Source organism: Salvia splendens, chromosome 13 (genome assembly GCF_004379255.2).
Source record: "Salvia splendens isolate huo1 chromosome 13, SspV2, whole genome shotgun sequence".
NCBI lineage: Eukaryota > Viridiplantae > Streptophyta > Magnoliopsida > Lamiales > Lamiaceae > Salvia > Salvia splendens.
The window spans coordinates 31,211,711-31,233,400 of NC_056044.1; the positions used below are offsets into that span (position 1 = coordinate 31,211,711).

General features: G+C 37.0%; 2 protein-coding genes across 2 annotated transcripts; both read left to right on the forward strand.

The window, feature by feature from the left end:
• The first annotated feature begins 948 nt into the window (after positions 1–948).
• On the forward strand, positions 949–3,788 carry LOC121763080 (transcription factor RF2b-like). Its single transcript, XM_042159142.1, has 4 exons — positions 949–1,527; positions 2,543–2,675; positions 2,753–2,837; positions 3,068–3,788. The coding sequence occupies exons 1-4, from the start codon at positions 1,142–1,144 to the stop codon at positions 3,442–3,444; spliced, it is 981 nt and encodes a 326-aa protein (XP_042015076.1). The 5' UTR covers positions 949–1,141; the 3' UTR covers positions 3,445–3,788.
• A 14,710-nt stretch (positions 3,789–18,498) lies between these two features.
• Positions 18,499–20,103, forward strand: LOC121762371 (expansin-A4-like). Its single transcript, XM_042158236.1, has 3 exons — positions 18,499–18,762; positions 18,960–19,275; positions 19,379–20,103. The coding sequence occupies exons 1-3, from the start codon at positions 18,612–18,614 to the stop codon at positions 19,680–19,682; spliced, it is 771 nt and encodes a 256-aa protein (XP_042014170.1). The 5' UTR covers positions 18,499–18,611; the 3' UTR covers positions 19,683–20,103.
• Positions 20,104–21,690: the final 1,587 nt, after the last annotated feature.

Sequence of the window (21,690 nt, forward strand, 5' to 3'; positions counted from 1 at the left end):
TGAAAAAAATAAATTAAAAGTGTGGAAAAAATGGATATATTTTATTAGGAAGTGGGAAAGTATTTTTTTATTAATTTTGAAATTTTCAGATTTTTTCAAATTTTTTTAAAAAAATAATAAAAAATGATAAATCAACTGACCAATCAGAGCATGCCACGTCGACGCCTCGTGCTCTTGCCGCTGGCACGGACGTGCTCTATGCATAGAGCAGCGCCCTGCCAGCGGCAAGAGCGCAATGGTGGCGGAGCTCGTCTTTGCCAGCGGCAAGGACGGACGGTGAGCTGCTGCTCACCGTTGGGAATGCTCTCAGGTTTTCCACTTCGCCATTTCTAGTTCCACGAAATGTGGAATCAGAACTCACCAAGACGGTTATAATTCAATAGACAAATCTACAGTTCTTTTCAAGTTTTTTCGAGTTTCCTTGTTTTTTTTTGCCGACGATTCTGATTGTATCACTAGTTTGCAATTCAAGATTAGCGGAACTATAACTGGACAGCCTGAACTGCGAAGTCACCCTATGTAATTATGACAATTCCATAACCACCTATCCGAGCAAATTTCCCCACCGTTCTTTTTTGGGTTTTCCACGACCTCTTTTTTTTTAAAAAAAAAAATTAACTTCATATATTTATTTTTCAATCTTCTAGATTTCCACGACCTCTTTCAATCTTCTAGATTTATTTTTCGATCTTCGTGATCTTCACTAGTTTCGAACGAAATCTCTTGTTTGCAGCGCGACATTACAAAACCATAACTAGATCACCTTAACCGCAAAGCCAATTAAGATTCGCCTCATTTACGACGATTCTAATTCAGTTCCAGAACCACTAGTACGATTTCGAACCAAATCGACATTTCCAGATTTAACCATACATCACCACCAATATCCACAAGGCAATACTAAGACCTTTGTGTAAGTAGGCCATGATTGATTGTAGCATGGCATAGGGCATAACCACTAGAGGGTGTTGATCCCATGCACACAACCCCACACCATCAAATGATTGCACTCTCAAAAAGTCCACCCAACTCACACACTCCTTTTAGTCTTTCTTTTCTTTCCTAGTTCAACCAGAAACAGTTAATCATCCAACCGCATTAACCAAGAACACCCACACACCAAAAAGGTTCAATCTTTAAGATGCAAGATCCCAACTCCAAGCAGCAAATGCCGCCCCTCTCCGCCGCAATGCGCCACCGCCGCGCCCACTCCGAGGTCAACTTCCGCCTCCCCGACGACCTAGATCTGGGCTCCGACTCCTTCGACGCCCCCGCCGCGAGCTTCGACGAGATGGGATCCGAAGACGATCTCTTCTCCACCTACATGGACATTGAGAAGCTCAGCGCCGCACCCGGATCTGCCGCCGCCGACGATGACGCCGACAAGAGGCCGCGCCACCGCCACAGCAATTCCGTCGAAAGCAGCTCCAGCTTCTTGCTCAGCGACAGCAGCATCGAGGCCAAGAAGGCTATGCCCCCTGATAAGCTTGCTGAGCTCTGGACTATTGATCCCAAACGCGCAAAAAGGTGCGATCTTTACTCATTTTGTGTGTGGATTTGATCTGAGTTTTATGCTTGTGTTGGATCATGGACTCAAGATTGGATCTTGGGATGGATCGATCTCTGTGAATCTTGAAATTCGATGTGTGGATTTGAGTGACGTGTTTCTCTTTAATTATTGCTGTGATTGCATTAATTGAGTTGTAACAGTTGCTTAGTCTTTTCTAAGTAATTGAGTGTTGGGATCTATATTTGGTTTGTGGTGTAGTTAAGGTCCTTTTGGGTAAGGATTGCTATGTGAATTTGGGCATTTATCACAAATGTTGTTATTGCAAAGCAACCCTTTTGATGGCAAGGATTATAAACTTTGAAGATCTTGATTGGGTTTTAGTGGATAATTTGGAAAAATCCTGTCTTTTTCTATGTAATGATGGCTATATTGTGTATGAGCTTTACTTATTGTCATGAACATTAACTGCTTTAGCTGCGATTGCTCGTGCATTTTTCTTGTGTGGTTTGTGATGAATCAAGTGATCTGGATTTGGTAACATACTTTAGCAGAAGAAGTTGTAACGAAAAATAAGTACTAAATCAACTTAAATATAGTAAAACCAATGTTATTTATTGCAGAATGCAAGTGTTTTCTTAAGGGATTAGATGTGGTCATGCACTTTGAACTCAGCTAATAAAACTTGGGGTTGGAAAATATCAGCTTTGTTATCAAACTGGATTAGTATGTCGAATTTCGGACGTGTACACCTTGCAATTCGGTAATCTTGTCTACTTTTTCCTCATTTTTCCAAATCTTTGGTGAACTTATGTAGGTATGTTGCATTGATCGCTCAAGGTTCTTACTTTCGTTTCTTCCATCGTCCACTTCACAATCCCCTCTAATTTTTGTTGTCAATTTGTCAGAGTATGCTTGAAATGAGATGAGATGTGTTTTCTTATTCAGTTTTGTAGTTTGTGATATGCTTCATCATCAACGGCCTTTTGACTGTTTTTTCCTTTTATCGACAATCACAACCATTTTGTCGTGCAGGATTCTGGCAAATCGGCAGTCTGCTGCTCGATCAAAAGAAAGGAAGGCCCGGTATATATCTGAACTGGAGAGAAAAGTTCAGACGCTTCAAACTGAAGCAACGACTCTCTCTGCGCAACTCACTCTGTTCCAGGTATGTCTACTGGAGCAAAACAGGTTACTGCAGTCTTAACTTTACGATGTTTCTGATGCAAATGTTATCTCTTTCAGAGAGACACGACTGGACTCAGTAATGAGAATACGGAGCTTAAGCTTCGGTTGCAAGCCATGGAACAGCAAGCTCAACTACGCGATGGTAAGTACTAATGCAGTAACAATCTTTCTAATGCATTAAATCATGAATTGGGGAAGTTTTCATCTGATAAGTGCCTTAGAACTACTCGTGTCATCGCTCACAAGTATTTGTGTTTTGAAAGTTTGCTTATTGATCCTTCTAAATTTAGCATTGCTACAATATTAGAGTTTTTAATGTGATTTAAAACGAATTCGAGATGAAATTCACTATATCTTCTTGAAAATATGCAGCACTCAATGAAGCACTACGGCAGGAAGTAGAAAGACTCAGAGTCGCGACTGGAGAAATGTCGACCACATCAGATACGTTCAATCTAACCGTGCAGCACCTTCCCTACAACCAGACCACATTCTTTTCCAACCAGCCTCAAGCTGGCTCAAACGAATCATTGAACGCACAAATGCAGCAGTTTCACACACTTCAAGCCGGCATGTCAAGCCACCAGCAGCATGCCATGCTCTCTGCCAATCACACAAGGCCACTCTCCGACTCAATGCACCAAGACCCTCTCGGACGATTTCAAGGCCTTGATATCAGCAACGGGACCACTCATGTGAAGTCTGAAGGCCCCTCTATATCCGCCAGTGAAAGCAGTAGTACATTCTGATTTTCAGGTTCTTTTGATTTTTTTATCCCCGGAAATCTGTTTGTTCATAGACTGACACCACCGCGTTTAACATCCAGAATCATCAGCAATCCACATTTTTTCATTAACTTATTTTTCTTTCTTTCTTTGGAGTTAACTGGTTGTTTTAGGTTCCCCCTTAGTGTTGTAGGTTTGTCGTTGTTCTTTGCGTTGGGAGCCGGTTAAGTCTTCGTTTCGTCTACATTTTGATTTATTCGTTTAAACTGAGAAATCATAGGTTGTGTTGTATGTCGATTGTAATGGACTTGCACATCAGTTTGTGTTGGTTTACTGATAGATTTTTTAATTTTTATGCTTTTGCTCTTCACTCATTTTAACTGTTTATTGCATTTCGTTTACCTTTTCAAATATCATTTTTTAGTACATTCTAATAAATCATTATGTTAACATTCCATTACAACCTAATACTATAAAATCGAGGTTCATATTTCACTAACATTTTTTCACATTTTTAAATTTTGCAGCGAGTTAAAGTGGGATTTTAAATTGTAGTATCTAAAAGGAAAAACAATTCTCGAAATATTAAACTATTAATAATTACATTCTCGAAATTTCATTACATTGTTCATAGTTGTTATAGTTTAAGCATTTACTTGCTATTTTTCAGTAGATTGAGAAATAATTGCGAAAGCGTGGGTGTTGAGGTCTAATTTTCCCATAAGTCATTTGTTACATTTCATGTTTCACGTTGAAGTCTAATTTCCCCATATAAGTCAGCCATATATTTATGATATTATCGATTTCAGTAAATATATTGAATGAATAACACATGGTATTTTGGATAATAATAATAATAATACGAAATAATATAAATGTTTATTGTTGGTCGACCAAATAAGTTGTTAGTGTCTATATTGTGTGGCTCTACTATAATTTATGCCCCACTTTGTTAATAGCATTTTGTATCCAATTTACACTAAATGCATTAACGTATATGCCCCACTTTGTTAATAGCATTTTGTATCCAATTTACACTAAATGCATTAACGTATATGCCACATTTTGTTAATAGCATTGTGTATTCAATTTACTCTAAACGAATGCATGTGATATGTTACGATTTATACATAAATATAGAAGACTTTTTTAATATATTGGTTCAAAAAAACAAAAGGAAAATGAAGACTATAATTGTAGCATTTTAATATGTCAGCAAAGGGGGCCAGCAAAAGCAAATAAAGGCATAAATAACCACCTTCTATTAATAATATCTTTCCCATAAATCATGGTAATGCCCATCCACTTGCTCATTGACGAAATTAATATTCATTAAATACGATGATATTAATTTCTATCGACGTAACATAAATAATGCAGTTATATGTGATTTGATTGCCCAAAGACCACATAATCGATTTTGGTATTTGACGTGCTTTATAAATCATTTCAGTTTTTGATTTGTAGAAAAATAGACACATCTAAAATCTTCAATATTTAGCAAATTATTTACATGGAAATTACCCGCACCCGACCTTGATATATTCGGGCAGTGAGTATCCAATACCTGATGAATATTAGATCGAGTCAGAAATTATACGATGCTCCCTAACTGTTTCGACACTACTTCTTATAATTTGGTAGGAGTACTATTTACCAATAAGCCCGTAATTTAAAGAAATGTAGCCCTCATTTAAATGTATCACTATAAGAAAATTAATTACATGGATTGACAAATGTTTTTGAACCACCTACATAAAATCATTATGTATACGTATATATTGCGTAGACCAAGAATTAGGACCCCAAAATTAAATTGGCTTGTAGCCTCACTAAGGGCCAATACTTGCCCTACCATGACCTAACTATATATATTAATTGCACATGGCAAGCATAGGAGTTTATGAATTGAAATTCAATAAAATTAGTTTTCAACGAACAAATGATGGCAATGAGATGATATATGTTCATGGACAAATTAGAAAATAAGGAATTTAGTGTTTGATTAAAATAAGATATGAATCATATTCCTACATTCTACATGAGTACAATATGAGAAACAAATAACTAAGTACTAATTAATATGAAGTTGTCATTGTAAGTTAAATTTTTATTTTCTCATGTTGTGAGAAATACTATGTAAATTGTTTTTAGATAGATAAGTAATTGGATTGAGTCTGTGCGATCCTTGTTGTTTTGGGATTTAGGAGTGTTTAGTCCTTATTCGGGTGGTTTGTGTCTTTATTTTCTCGGTCTTTTCGGTTGGTTATCTTTATTGTTGTCTCTAGGTTGGGAGTGTAGTGCATATGCAACTTTTATGTTAGTTGCATTTTGTTTAGTTGTAATTATCTCATTTTATTATTTTGGCGAACCGAACCTTCTTCATTTCAAGTGATTGGCTTCGAGTAATCTTTGTAACATAAAAACATAAACAACAGTAAAATCAATGCACAAACAAAAACAAATGTTATCTGTCAATCTCATTTACTACTGAAGAATGGTCTCACATGCCACGACAACTTCATGGCAAATGTGAGGTTCCAAACGATAATCACAAAACACACGATGAAGTACTGAACAAACAAACGAACTAAAAAGAATAGACAAAACACAAAAAAAAAGCATCCGAAAGTACTCAAAAAAGCAAAAGACCCATAAATTGAGCCCAATTCATTAATATTTATAACTTGACCCTCAAAGTTAATGTCGAGTTAAAGTTTGTCTTGATAGCAAGTGTAGAATATTAGACAAACCTTTAGAAATAGTTCCCTCTGGTCCCTAAACAACGACCATTTGGATAAACTTCCCACATGCCTTTTTGTGGATCTAATTTGAGGCACTCGTGTTTTGTCTATTCAATGTATTTTCGACCACTACATTTTCACTTTTTTTTCTTTTTAATCATTAAAAGTCACTATAATTTATATACATTTGTTGAATTGGAATTATATCTGAGGCGACGGTTATCTCCAATATCCACTGTATTTTTATATTACTATTAATCTATATCTTGCCACTTCATTGTATAGTTCATCTATCTCAACTCAATTATTTTCTTGAAGACCAACTCAACTAAATTTTCTCATATACCATAAAGTATTTAAAAAATACATTAACAAAATTATCTCGTAATTTCCTGGAGTTCAAATTATGCAAAATTGAATACGACTTGGCACATCACATGATTTTCAAAATTAATTGCTAACATGGAATTAAAAATAATCAAATGGAAATGGATACTCAAAAGTCTAATGTGGATCGATATGTGATCCAAATCACTATACATTTTTAGAATGTGACACATTAAAAATTTGATATTAGATCTACTCAGATTTTGTGAAATATGAATTTAAAGAAACTGTAAAAATTATCAAAGTTTATATATTTTATTAAAACTTTATAATGTGGAGTATATGAAAAATCCAAATTTTAAATACATATCTGTCAGTCAGTTAAGTAATTAATGGCCTTCTTTTTTTGTAGAATTTAAAGAATGGCCTTCTTTTCTTAGAATTTTAATGGCCATCATCATTATATTCAATTTCACTGCCAAAAATAGAGAAGACAGTAACAAATTATAGTAGTGTGCGAATAGAACAAAGTTAGTTAGAGAGATGTAATCAAATTGAAGGTATTGTTTCTTATATTCAAATTAGGAGAAATACCTTGACGATATTTGGCTAAAACTACTTCTATCCTGTATACTACCTCTCCCTTGACAATCAATAGTAGTAGTAATTTTTTTTTTCATTTTTGACAGTCAATAACAATTGGCATCATTTCGTTTTTGACTTTGTTACAGATAAAAAAATATTATCCCTTATATTATTACATCTATTGTATTATACTTATATAAATTTCCAGTAATCTGGAAGCATCATTTTGTTTTTGACTTTGTTACAGATTTTTTTTATCCCTAACATTATTACATTTATTAAAATTTTTAGTAGTCTGAAATTAATTCGTCTTGATTATATTTAAATATGCAGACTGATTTTTTTAGAAAAAGTTAACTAAATAAAAAATAATAACAATAAATTAAAAAATGAATCATACTATAGTATGAGGGTGGTTGGTGAAGGTGGCTTTCATCTGTAGTGGTTTAGAGCACAGTAGAAACTGGGTAGGGCTGAAGCCATTACCCAATTATTTTTTTATATTTTCTACTTTCAAATTTTTTAAAAATTTAAAAAATTGTATTAAGCCCTTACCAAATAATGTCATTGAAGAACAAATTATCTTGGAATGAATAACTGTGAGGGGCTGAAATTAAAGAAGGAAAAAATAAGCATCTGCAGAAGAAAAGAGTAAAAATGGTGTTTGAAGAGTAAGGAAGATGGAAGTATATTCACAGATGAATTAAATAATTAATACTCCCTCCGTCCCGCACTACTTGCACTTATTTTCTTTCTGGGCGTCCCAAGTTATTTGCACTCTTTCCATTTTTAGTGACAATTTATACCTACAGTCGTAATTGTTGACTTTGTCTATCACTCATTCCTTAATCTCCGTGTCCAAAAGGAAATGTGCGAGTAGTGCGGGACGGAGGGAGTAGTATAAAGGTAAAAGTCAGATGGACCCCACTTATATTCATTGACTAGTTTGTAGAGTAATTTTTTAAAAAGAGAATGTACTCCTATTCTTTAAAAGTGCTATCACCTTTTCAAGTTGACACACTTTTTTTGTTAAAATTTAAGTAAAATGAGTATAAAATTTAAAGTACATACGTCTTTAGAATTTTAAAAAATTAAAGCGAGAGAAACAGAAGAGTTTTTGAAGTTTACAGAGAGCGGCCGCAGCAATACAGAAACGGTGCAATTTCGTAAAGGAGAGTTTGAGTCTTTGAAATTTTTGGAGAAATTAATATTCAAATTTTACACAAATTGTGAGTAGGGAGTGTATTAAAGTTATTAATTATTAATTTTATATTCTATCTCTTGTTTTTATAAGATTTTGATAGAATAGTTGCAAGCTAAAAAAGTTATAACAATGGTTAGTTGCAAGCTAATATTCGTGATTGTCGTATAGAATACAGTTTATGTTAGTGAGTGTTGATAGTATCTTATGGAGTTATGGATATTGTACTTCAATCATTATTTTTTGGCTTGACCCTAGAAGATGGAACGCTTCTTTAAAAAAAAGCGTTGGGATGAAAACACATAGAATTCAGTTGCTACCACTTTAGATGTAAAACCACAGCTGTCACATGTTTTTTTATTAGATATATTTTGGACTACTTCGTATTAAATATATATGCATTTTTATAATTTTTATATTATATAATTATATTTGACTGTAAAAAAATATATAGTGAAGTCCAGCCCTTACCGTCAATTTTTTCTTCGTCCGCCCCTGTTAGAGCATCCACAACGGCGGACGTCCGACCGGCGTGCCGAACGTCCGAGCGGGACGTCTGCCATTAGGCGTGGGAGGGACGGATACGGACGTCCGCTGCGGACACCGGAGTTCCGCGGTATTCTGACGACGTCCGTCGGGACGTCCATCGTGACGTCCGCTATTGAACTTCATTTAAAAAAACTCTATATAGACGGCTCGTTAAACTTCATTTCATTCGCACCACTTGTTTTAACGAGTTTCTTTCTCTCTACGTTTCTTTTATATATCTAGAATGGTTAGTGGTAATGGTAGTGGGATGTCCGTCGGGATGTCCACCATTGTGCAGTGGGATGTCCTTATGACGTGGCAGTGCAGTGGGATGTCCACCGGGACATCCGTCCCAGTGTGGATGCTCTTAGGTCTTTAGGACATCTCACTTTCGAGAAGGGAACGATGATTCAATTTCCCTTGAGGGTAGGGTACCATGAATAAACGGTAAATTGCATTCAATACTCCATATCTATGTTGTTTCAAATCGTACTTAATTATTTACGAGATGGTAAAAAGTCTCATCTTTTTAATGAAGTTAAAAAAACTCAAATTCTGCTTATTCTTTGGGATTTTGAAGATTAGATAGTACTAGAAAATTGTGAACTTAATTAAGTGGAATTATCTTTTAAATTTAAAATACTAATGTTTTTTTGGTATTTAATTGTGGGAAAATTTTGTATGGCGGCAGAAAGAGAATCTTATGTCAAATCTTAAAGACTTAAATAATTGGGAATATTTGACATGCTAAAAATGACAAGGAAAAGTCATATAGATATAGTGATAAATATTTTGGGCTGTGAATTAAATTATGATCATATGTTTGCAAGCCCTTTGAAAAATACTTTAGATAAATGCAAATAGAAGTAATTAATGTTTTTTCGGAAAGCTTTTCTGAGGCGATTGACTTAAGTAAAATACCTTTATATACTATAAGGGTGCGTTTAAATTGGTTGATAGACACATTTAAAGTGTATTTAATGGTTTAATCTAGCGTTTAATATGTTGGTTAAATTTTTTTGGACCCGCTCAAAGGGCAAGAGTCCATTGAAATCAGGCTGAAAAATGATGTTTTATTATTATGGAAAATTGAGTGATAATAATATGTGCAGCACTATATCAATCTTAAATTACCTAGAATTTAATAATATAGACCCTCAGCCTTGGAAATATAGAAAAAGTCATATGATAGTTATGAAATTTCTTACTATAATGTGACTTTAAATAACAAACCAAAACATGTGATGTTAAGGACTATAGATAACACAACCATCAATTCAAACACCATAAATAGAAATACAAAACCAAGAAAAGCATTCTACAAAATGATTGTATTCTTATCTAAATTAAAGATAAACTTCAATGCAAATACACCCTTATACTATATTTTAATAAAGAAAAATATCCTTTATGATTGTACTTTATTAGAGTAAAATTGTAGGCATCTCTAAACCCGTGCTATTTAGAATTTTATCTATCTTTTAGAGCACCCACAATTGGGCGCCCGATGGCACACCCGATGCGTGCCATCGTCCTCGGGCGCGCCTGATGGCTCCATTGTGGGTGCCCGCCCGATGGCACGCCCTACGCCCACGCCCTAAGCTTCGGGCGCGGAAGAAGCGCGGACGATGGCCTATTGTCCGCGCCATCGGGCACCATTGTGGGCTCCGCGGATGATGGCAGACGTTTTTGATTTTTTTTAAATGCCTAATTCGAAAAATTTGTATAAATACCCCCTACCCCGACTTCATTTGTAACATTTCATTTCACGATTCCACTCTCGAAACTCACATTTACTACGAAATGGATTCAAGTCACAATAGTCCGATGTTTAGTGGTGATGCGCGTTGGCCGAGTACAGAACCCGACGAATATCGGCCGTTCGACGCCAACACGCAGTATGATCCCGAATTCAGTACGGATTCGTATGGTTTGTCTGACATGGATCCGTCTCCAAACCGACCCGTCGCCCCCTCCCGCCGCGGTTCTCAACTTTATTTTACCCTAATATTACCCGCAAGTGTACGGGGTTATCGTAGCAAATAGCAAGCAAGAGTATATCGTATCCCACAGAGACAATTAAGTGTAAACCTAAGTACCACGAACAAACTTCAACTACTATCCAGACAATCAAGAATTTTGGTTTTGAAACTAACAACTAATGAAAACATGTAAATGCAAAGATTAAAATAGAACACTTAAACAAGAAAGCAAGGAAGCAAGTTGTGTAAGATGATGGAGAAATATGCAGAATTCAAGGATCCGATGCACAACTCATAGCCTAACCCAATTAAAATCAATTTACCATTTAAAGTCTCTAGAATTGTTGAATCAATCACAAAGGTGGATTAAACCCCCTCCCGAGGTGAGAAATCTGTAGATTAGGTGTAATAAGTGAAGTCTCCTTCTAAATCTTAGACCTAACTCCCAAAGGTTTGATTAGATTAAAGATCCCACTCATAATCTCAACTCTCCCAAGTTTTATTGAATTAAGGTGTGAATTATTCTTCTTTCAAGATTAATTAATTCATCTCCCGATTACTCTAAGAAATCCTAACACTCCCAATTGGTGATCAAGCAATTGATAGGAAAAAGCACAAGAATAATTCAAACAATTACAAGAGCAAGATAAAAACGAACTTAATTGGATTAAAACTATGAATCAATGCATCTTCACCAAGAATTCCACATAAAGGGTTTAGTTACTCATGTTCATGGCGGAAATCAGACAAAAACTAAGAAAAACAAGAGAAACCATGATACGAATTACAATTGGCGGAGGAATCGAAGCTTGAATCTTCAATCTTCTTCCAAGAGTTCTTCAGAGAGAAGGAACGTGTGTTTTGCGCCTGGTAGAGAATGCTTTTTCGTTGCCGTAGCTTCTCTTTATTATTTTTCCCTTCAGAAAAATCGCGTCTGGGCTAAAAAACGTCAGTCAGACGGACCCGGCCGGGTGGAATTATTGCACATAAAATTCACCCGGTCGGGTAGAAGTCTCTGGACTCTTTATGAACAAAATTGTCCACCCGGCCGGGTGGAATTATTGCACATAAAATTCACCCGGCCGGGTAGCTCCCGGCAGTCCGCGCAGCTTTCGTAGATCGGCCGTATCTCTCTCATCCGAACTCCGATTAGGGCGTGTGAGGTACCCACGCGAAGCTCTTTCGATGATGAAGACAATGGTACTCTCAAAATAGGATTTGGACCCCATATTGATAGGCAGATTAACGTTTGAAGCAGACCCCAGTCAATGCTTGGCTCATTTTGACCATTTTTTACCTAGACGTCTCCAAACCGAACCGGCCCGGATGAACCGGCCCGGAACCGTCGCCGGCGGTTCCGAACCGGAACCGGAACCGTCACCGGCGGTTCGAACCGGCACCGGAACCGCCGGAACCGCCGGGCCGGTTCCGGTTCCTCATTTTATGCAAACCGTAACCGGCGGGTCGGAACCGCCGGTTCCGGCGAAACCGGCGGTTCCGAACCGGCGGTTCGGCGGTTTCCGACACAATTTCAGGCCTACTCCCTAGCCTTTTCACAATTTCAGGGTTAAACCGGCGGTTCCTGGCCTAAACCGGCGGTTCCGGGCCTAAACCGGTGGTTTCCCACCGCAATTTTCAAAATTTGAAAATTCAAACGGTCCGTAAACCGCCGGTTCCACCGAAAACCGGCGGTTTCGGCGGCGAACCGGCGGTTTCGGCGTTATTTTTCAAAATTTGATTTTTTTTTAAAAAATTTTTAATCACAATTTTCCCCTATAAATACCCCCTCCTCTTCCATTTCTACTCACCCCATTCTTGTGTTAATAAGAATTTCTCTCTCAATCTCAATTTCTCTATTCTCCATCCTCATTCTCTCAAGTTGTGTACGTTGTTTGCGCTCATAATTTACTCACGTTGTTCTTGTTCACGTTATCATATAGTCATATTCACATAAACACTACTATCTATTCTCTACTTCCAATTTCCATAATATCATGTCTTCATCTCGTCGTGGTGGTGATCGGGGCAAGGGCATTGCTCAAGATCAAAGTGACTCTCGGCGTCGTCGTGCCCCTTCTAGAGCACAAGTTGCGGAGGAGGTGGGAAGGCGAGCCGCTCTTCGATTACAAGTAAGTTCTAAACTTCTAAATTAAATGTTTTACTATGTTAATATGTTATAATAAGTTTTAATATGTTAGTAGTTTTTTAATATGTTTTATTATGTTATATGATATAAGTTTTAATATGTTAGTAAGTTTTAATATGTTTTAATATGTTATATGATAAGTCTTTAATTTGAGAGCACCATTTGGTATACTTGCTCGGAAAAAGATTATGTGCGGACTACCGCCTTTTCTTATATCCTTGTGCAAGATGGCCTATTGTGGAATACCTCAGCGTGGTCCTTCCTTTGATTTATATGTTAGTATGTTTTAAGTTGAGCTCAAGTCCTTTTCCTTTATTTCTTTTTTCTCCCCTTTATTTCGAATATGTAATTTTGTAAATTGTAATGAAGACTTTAAGTCTTTTGTAATTTATAATTTTGAAGTTGTAATTTCTAATTTTTATGTTGTAATTTGTAAACTTTAACTTGTAATTTGTAATTTTAAAGTTGTAATTTGTAATTTTGAAGTTGTAATTTGTATCAATAAAATTACATTTGTACATCGCTTCATTCTAATGTTATTTACGCAAGTTTTTTTACATTTTAAACTTGAATTACAATTTACAAAATGCAAAAAAAAAAAAAAAATCGGATAAACCGCCGAACCGCCGAACCGGCCCGGAACCGGCCCGGAACCGGGTAACAACCGACGGTTAGGCCGGTTCAAGTGAACCGGCGGTTCACGGTTCATAAACCGGAACCGTGCGGTCTTCGACGGGCCGGTTCCGGTTCCAACAAATCTTGAACCGGAACCGCCGGTTCCGAACCGTGAACCGGCGGTTCACGAACCGTGGTGACGTCTCTATTTTAACTTCAAACACTGGATAAACTCGTCAAAGCACCTTTATAGTGAAATATGGACGTATACTCAAGTAATATGCATTTAAACACCAATTATCATCACGTTTAACGCCCAATAAAACAGTTAAAATACGAGTTTGTAACCGCGCCTCCGCCGCCACCACATCCGGCGCTGCCGCTGCCGCCCCCGCCAAAAAGAAGCGGATCCGGCACCGCGCGAACAAGTTGCCACCTCCGGCAATGAATGAAGAGTACGCCCACGGCCGTACGAACTACCAGCCGGATGAAACCCTCGTCTTGGCGAGATGTTGGGTGGATATATCGGGGGACCCGATATTCGCCAACAACCAGAAGCAGCTCGCATAATGGGAGCGCATCGCCGAGCCCTACAATGAGGAGAAGCCGCCGAGCGCGTACAAGCGCCAACGGAGCAGCTCCGCAAGCACTGGATCAGGTGAAGAAGCAAGTCAACCTGTTCGCGTCGGAGTATGAGAAGTGCGCGAGGGAGCAGGGGAGCGACGTGCGCGATAGAGCGCTGTTGTCGTACCAGCCCCTGTACGGCGACTTCAAGCATTTGGGCATCTGGGCGCTCTTAAGGGACAAACAGAAGTTACAAGGCGGGATTCTGCACACCGGTGCGACAAAGAGGACGAAGACCACCGCCGCTGGTGGTTACATGAGCAGCGAAAGCGGAACTCGTCCGGTGGACCTCAACCGGACGTACACGGAGGAGGAGAGTTCCGGCACACCGATGTCCTCCCGGCGTCCCATAGGCGTCAAGGCTGCGAAGAACAAGGGGAAGACGACGGCGACATCATCCTCGACCGCCGCCACCCCATCGCCGCTCCCGGTCCCGACCCCGAGCCCGACGGCCGCCGCGTATGTGGGGTTAGCAAGAGTCTCGATGGCGCGGACGTTGTTGCAGACGCACAAGGCCCTCGAGAAGTGTACGGACCCCGCCAAAGCCGAATACCTCCAGGGGTTGATCGATGAGCTGCGCCGGGAGTTGGGAATTGCTTAGATTAGCCAACTTGAATTGTGTAACTTTTGTTAATCAATGCAGTCTTCGTCGGTTTTTAGCTACTCGTTGTATTTTTTAATTAGTTTGCATTATATATTTGAAAACATTTAAATTAATTAACTAAATAATAGTAAAACATATAGGGCGCGCCTTAGGGCGCCCCACTGAAGGTGGGAGGGTAGGAGGATAAAAATGATAACTTGGCGGTGCATAGGGCGCGCCTTAGGGCTCCCCGTTGCTAATGCTCTTATGGACGAAGGGAGTATTTGATACGGTGCTACCGTTTTTGCTTTTATTTTGTTTTACCTATTTTAGATATCAATATGAAGAGGAATGATATGCTACATACCTTATGTGGGCTCCTTATGTGAGCATCACTCTCGTTTAACACGCATTTAACGTTGTACGTTTCAATTTATCTGTTTAGTTTGATTCTAATACATAAAAAATGTTATTGCAATTTTTAATTTCACAAAATTCATAAAAATCAAAGCTCGATTTGCTCGTTTTCTCTATAATTTCAAATAATGAATAAAATAATAAACCAAGTTTTGATTTTTATGAATTTTGTGAAATTAAAAATTGTAATAACATTTTTTAATGTATTAGAATCAAACTAAATAAATAAATCGAACCGAACAATATTAAATGTGTGTCAAATGAGAGTGATGCTCACATACAGAGCTCACATAAGTAGCTCATATAAGATATGTAGCATATGATTCCCCTCAATTGTGAAAACTATAAGTGATAGAAAAAATTACCACATCACAAAAAAGAAAATTCATATAGCTTTCCACCGAATCACGCTTAATAAAGTTTGAGAAGTAATATAACAAACGTTATATTTATTATGTATGTACATGTTAAATATAACTTTACATCCATATAGCTTTCCACCGAATCCACAAAAGGAAACTTATTTTGTAAATACCTACATTACTATCTTTAGTATGTACATGTTAAATCTATATTTATTATGTGTAGTATCTAGTAAATCAAAAACATAAAAAACACCAATTTTTTTCATCAATAATTTTAGTTGTACTATCTTTAACAAATAATTTCCTCAACAAAATCTCTTCAAGGAAAAACGTGTAGGCACGAATATGTGGACTATGGATGTGGGTATACATAGTTAAATAATCATTTATTATGTATTTTTAGGTACAAATACTTTTCATATGTCAAAACTCAATAATAAATTCTATATTAACATACCATCTTTTCCGGGACTTGCATGTGCCCCTAACATGGTAGGCCCATTTGGTTATCAAAATCTTTAATTTTACATTTCATTTTATTTTGTTTTGTGTGGAAAAATCTCAAATCTTTGTTAATCCGAATCTACTCATGATTATATGTATAATCAATGAATTAATCACCCAAACTGATTTTGACGGATGACAATGAAATCATACTTAATTTTTGCTAAATTGGTAACATTTTTTATAATAGGAGACCGTGGGCTCGATACGTGTGACGAATCTGACTCATTGTGATGCTTTTTTTATTTGGTTAAACTATAAAAAATATTGCAATAATATTTTGTGAGTCTAATTTGGACTTTTACATGTTTAATTTCAATAAGCCGACATGCAAGGTAACAACTGCAGATAATAGCAAAAAAATTATTATTACTATTTTATTTTTAAATTTTAAATTTTTGACAATTATAGTCAATTTTATAGCCTATGTATTACTATATCACATGAAGATAACCGACAACCTCTTTGAAGTCATTTTCACCAAATTAATTTTGTGCATCATTTGTATTAATTAACAACTAGTCTGTTTACTACATATAATAGTATTTTTCTGACGTTCGAATTAGGTAGCACATCAAATTAAAGATATTAAATCCTCCAATCAAGTAATGTTTAATTTACTTTAGTTAAAAAGATTTCTTAATTAAGTGATTAAGATGTTACACAGTTGGGCACAACAGTATTATAGATGTAATCAATTCATATAATTAAAAGGGGTTTAACTGAAAAAAGTTTTCATAAAATAGAAAAAACCTAAAAGGTACAAATGCAATAAACTAAAACTTGGATAATATAAAAACTATATATAAAGGGACAAAAAATGCATATTCTAAAAGGGTCATTTATCAAAAAAGTGACTGAAGCGAGAGTTTACCAAGAGTTTTTATAATATAGAAAAAAATACTTATAGTATTCGTCCTTTAAAATTATGATAACTAGGTAATTAATTATGAAATTAAATTACATGTAATACTTGAATATCAAAGTTTACAAGTGATGCACCCACAATATAGAAAAAAAGAAATACTTACAGTATTCGTCCTTTAATATTATGATAATTAGGTGATTAATTATGAAATTAAATTATAAGTAATAGTTGAATATCAAAGTTTACTAATGATGCACCCATAATATAGAAAAAAAATACTTATAGTATTCGTCCTTTAATATTACGACAATTAGGTAACTAATTATGAAATTAAATTACAAGTAATAGTTGAATATCAAAGTTTACAAATGATACACCCCCACAAATTATGGTACTAAAGTCTCATATGCTCATCGTTTTCCACATTTTATTTCACTGCCCTCTAGGATTGACTTTAAAACAACATTTGACCATCTTTAAATATTTAATTACTACTCCCTTGTCCACGATAATTATCACTCTTATTGTGGGCACGGGTTTTAAGAAATATAAATAAAAATTGGTTGGAAAAGTTAATGAGACGTGAGATCCACTTTTTTATATTGATTTTATAATAAAAATGTAAGTGAAGTGATTTAGCGGAATGTGAGACCTACTTACCATTTATGATAAAAATGAAGTGTGATAATTATTGTAGGACGGATCGAAATGGAAAAGAGTGACAATTATTATGGGACGGGGGGAATACTATTTTTAATCTAGTAATTTTCATAAATGATTACACAAACACGCCCAATCCAACATAATATCTTCCCAATTAATATCAACAATATTTGGGGACTGACAATGTAAATTGACAATTAAAATTGCATGTGGGGCTGCCATAAGTCGCAACAACTAATTAAATTACAAATTAACAGAATCAATTAACGGTATAAATGTAAAAGTAATACTGGACCTATCATGAGAATATTTATATAAATCATATAGTATTAATTAATTTAATTGGTGTGACTATAGAAAAATGTACAGCACTAATCAAGTTTGACTTCTGCTAGATATATACACAATTTCTTCAACACTTCAAATTTTAAATAAAAGTCTACATAATTAATTGAAAATTATCTGAAAAGATAATGGACTGATTATACAACTATTTATAGATCACTGGTTATTTTAAATAAAATATTATAGCTAATTAACACCCATAAATCAATGAAGGAAAATTGACTTTTGCATTCTCAATATTTATGAAGAGTCAAATAGTACTGCCAATATACTCACTCACATGCCGATGAGGCGTAATTTCTGGCCAATTTAAGCAAACTGAATTAAATGTGACAACAAATTTTCTAGTGTCACCCCCCAAAAATTAATGAAATTAAAATTGAATGAATTGATATAAAAGGAAAAATAAAAACAGTTAGAATTGCATGTGGTGGTAGGGTCAATGAGATTAGCAGTTGGTAGTTCAAGTTGGAACAAATGCATGTGCAATATTTCTCTCAAAATATACATAAATTGGATTTGATTGTGGCTCTCAAATTTCATTGTCATTCTCTACATTATAATATACTCACCATTTCTTATCTGCATTTTCCTCTGTATAAATAAGCCCCTCTATCACTCCTTATTTTGTACCAATCTCTCCATCTTCTCTTCCTATTTCCCTCTCAAGTAAGTTACAATCGGTTTCTTCTCAATGGAATCCCAAGGCCCAATTGCCTCTCTCCCTCTCCTAGTCCTCTCGTTCGCCGCCTTTTGCATACGTGGCGCTTTCTCCGACTACGGCGGCGGTTGGGACAGCGCCCATGCCACTTTCTACGGCGGCGGTGATGCGTCCGGCACCATGGGTGAGTTTTAAAAAAAAATTAACTCACTATAAGCATTTTTGTTACTTTGCATGAGCATTGCCCTACATTTTGGACCACGTTAATATGTCATACATATGTCATGTTCAAATCAAGGTCCTACTTATTTATTTAAATAATTATTCATGAAGCCAAATTATTTGGAGAAGTTGAGTTTTTTTACAATTTGTTTATTGTAGGGGGTGCCTGTGGTTATGGTAACTTGTATAGTAGTGGATACGGTACAAACACAGCTGCGTTGAGTACCGCTCTTTTTAACAACGGGCTAACATGTGGGGCATGCTACGAGTTGACATGCGCCAGCGGCGACCGCAAATATTGCCTGCCAGGCACCCTCACCGTCACCGCCACTAACTTCTGCCCGCCTAACCCGTCGCTGCCCAACGACAACGGCGGGTGGTGCAATCCTCCTCGCCAGCATTTCGACCTGGCGGAGCCCGCTTACCTGCAAATCGCCCAGTACAGAGCCGGAATCGTCCCCGTCTCTTTCCGAAGGTAGCTTACCATTTCTTAAAATAAAATACGAAATTAGACCATGATATATATAAGAAGGAATGATTAAGTTACTGATGTCGACATGTGTAATGGTATGTGACAGGGTGCCCTGCCAAAAGAAGGGAGGGATAAGGTTCACAATCAACGGGCACTCGTTCTTCAACCTAGTCCTGGTCACGAACGTGGGTGGTGCCGGGGACATCCACTCCGTCTCGATTAAAGGATCCAGGACGGGGTGGCAAGCGATGTCGAGGAATTGGGGCCAGAACTGGCAAAGCAACGCCAACTTCAACGGCCAAGCCCTCTCCTTCCAAGTCACCACTAGCGACGGAAGAACCCTCGTTAGCAACAACGCTGCGCCGGCCGGTTGGCAATTTGGACAAACATTTTCGGGGGGACAGTTTTAATTACATAAGCTAAAATTACAGCAAGTATTTCAAAATGTCATTTCTTTGTCTTTTAAAAAAAAATTAAACTATTAGATGAGATAGAAAAAAAGGATTGGAAGTGACAGTGAAAGTGAGATAAATTATTAGTGTATATTGGCATAAAAGGGTGAGAGATTTGGGAGAGGCTCAAGTGCTGTGGTGGTAGGTTTACACCCGCTTAGGCCGATATGTATGCATCGAATATCAAATAGGTGCATACTTTATTTTATTTTATTTTATTTTTCATTTTGGTTTGAAAATGATATTTAGATGGTGGCTGTAGTTTGATGCTGCCATTGAGGGTATCTAATATGTATAAGTTTTCTAGATTTAATCCCTGATTCAGTGAAAATACTGAAATTGAGATTTATAATGATACTATCATATTTATGTTTCATTACTTTTTATTGGTGTTTTACTTTTATTGCATTGAAGAATGAGTTGGTATTTCATTGGAGTTGTGAATTGAATAACAATTTTGGAATTAAAAACAACTCTAACAAACTAAAAAAATTGAACAAACTATATTAATTTGTGACAGAGAACTAGAGTTGTTAACAATTTTGAAACCTGTTTTTGTTTATGCAAAATATAACTATAAATATAAAGAAATAAAAATAGTACTACTAGTATAAGAAAAACTAAGTTTTGGAGAGAGCAAAAAAATAAATGCAAGCTTAAATGAATATGATGAAAAGGAAAAATCAAATCATTTAAAAAAGGGATAACGGCCTTAAAGTCATCAACTTTGCCCAAATTCTGATTTTTCCCACGACCTATAAAATTGGCGTATAAAGTCACCAATTTTGCCGGGTCGCTGGTATCTCTCAAATTGACCCGACCCTGTATTTTTCGGGAATTAAGTGTCCTATGTGGCACGCCTGAATGTTGATGTGGATGACATCTAAAACTGTCTCTCTCTAGACCGAGCAAAGGTAACAAAACATCGAACTGAAGGCCAAATATTCACAATTCACGGAGAAATCGGAAAGGAAAAACAACAAAAAATCCCTCAATTTTGGCACCTTTAGAGAGCGCGCTTGCTGATCATCGGCGCGGTCTTCCGGTAGATATCGACGAGGGGCAAAACGCGCTTTCTCCTCCGCGGCAACGCCTCTTCTAGAAGCTTCTCCGGATTGATCACGCTTGATGAAGAAGTTGTCGTCTCCCCCACGCTTCTTCTGTATTTTCCTCTTCCGCTACCCGCTGCTTGATTTCCTTGGGGAAATCCAGCCAGAGGAGATGGAAATCGGCGGCGGAATCAGAATCGCCGCTGCTGAGTTTAATTAGCTGCAACATTGCGTCCATCTCTAACTGTGTGAGGCTCGATTCTTCCATCCCGCTTCTGCTTCTTTGGATTTTTGTCCGGCTGCGAGTCGTTGTTCCTCCTCGGCGGCTCTGGAACTCGGGGCTTCGACTTCTCCACGGAGGCCCTCTTCTTCACCATTGGAGGCTCTGCATCGGCTTTGGCGGCGGCCCTCCTTGGGCGCTCCGGATCCAGACGAATGAAGTCGGTGGAGCAAACCCACGTTTCTTTGGAGACCTCCATTTTCGTACCTCGCTGCATCGGAGCTAATCCGGTTAGCAATGGCGGCCATTTTGTTTTCTTATTTTGCTTATTTTGTTTTTTAATTTTGTTTTTAATTTTTTTTATTGCACAGTCAACAATTGTTGACCATGTCAGCCGCCACGAGACGCCACATCAATTAAAAACGACACGTCAGCTCGCTCTTTCGCCGGAAAAACCATCATGGGAAATCGGCGACTAAATGCAAAGTTGGTGACTTTATACGCCAATTTTAAAGATCATGGAAAAAATCAGAATTTGGGTAAAGTTGTTGACTTGTAAGGCAGTTATCCCTTTAAAAAACCGGAATTTGGGCAGAGTTGGTGACTTTTAAGACAATTACCCCTTTAAAAAAATACTATGAGAGTCAGGTTTCAATCTTGAGACCTGTAAGAGCATCCACTACGTGTCCCGTCACGG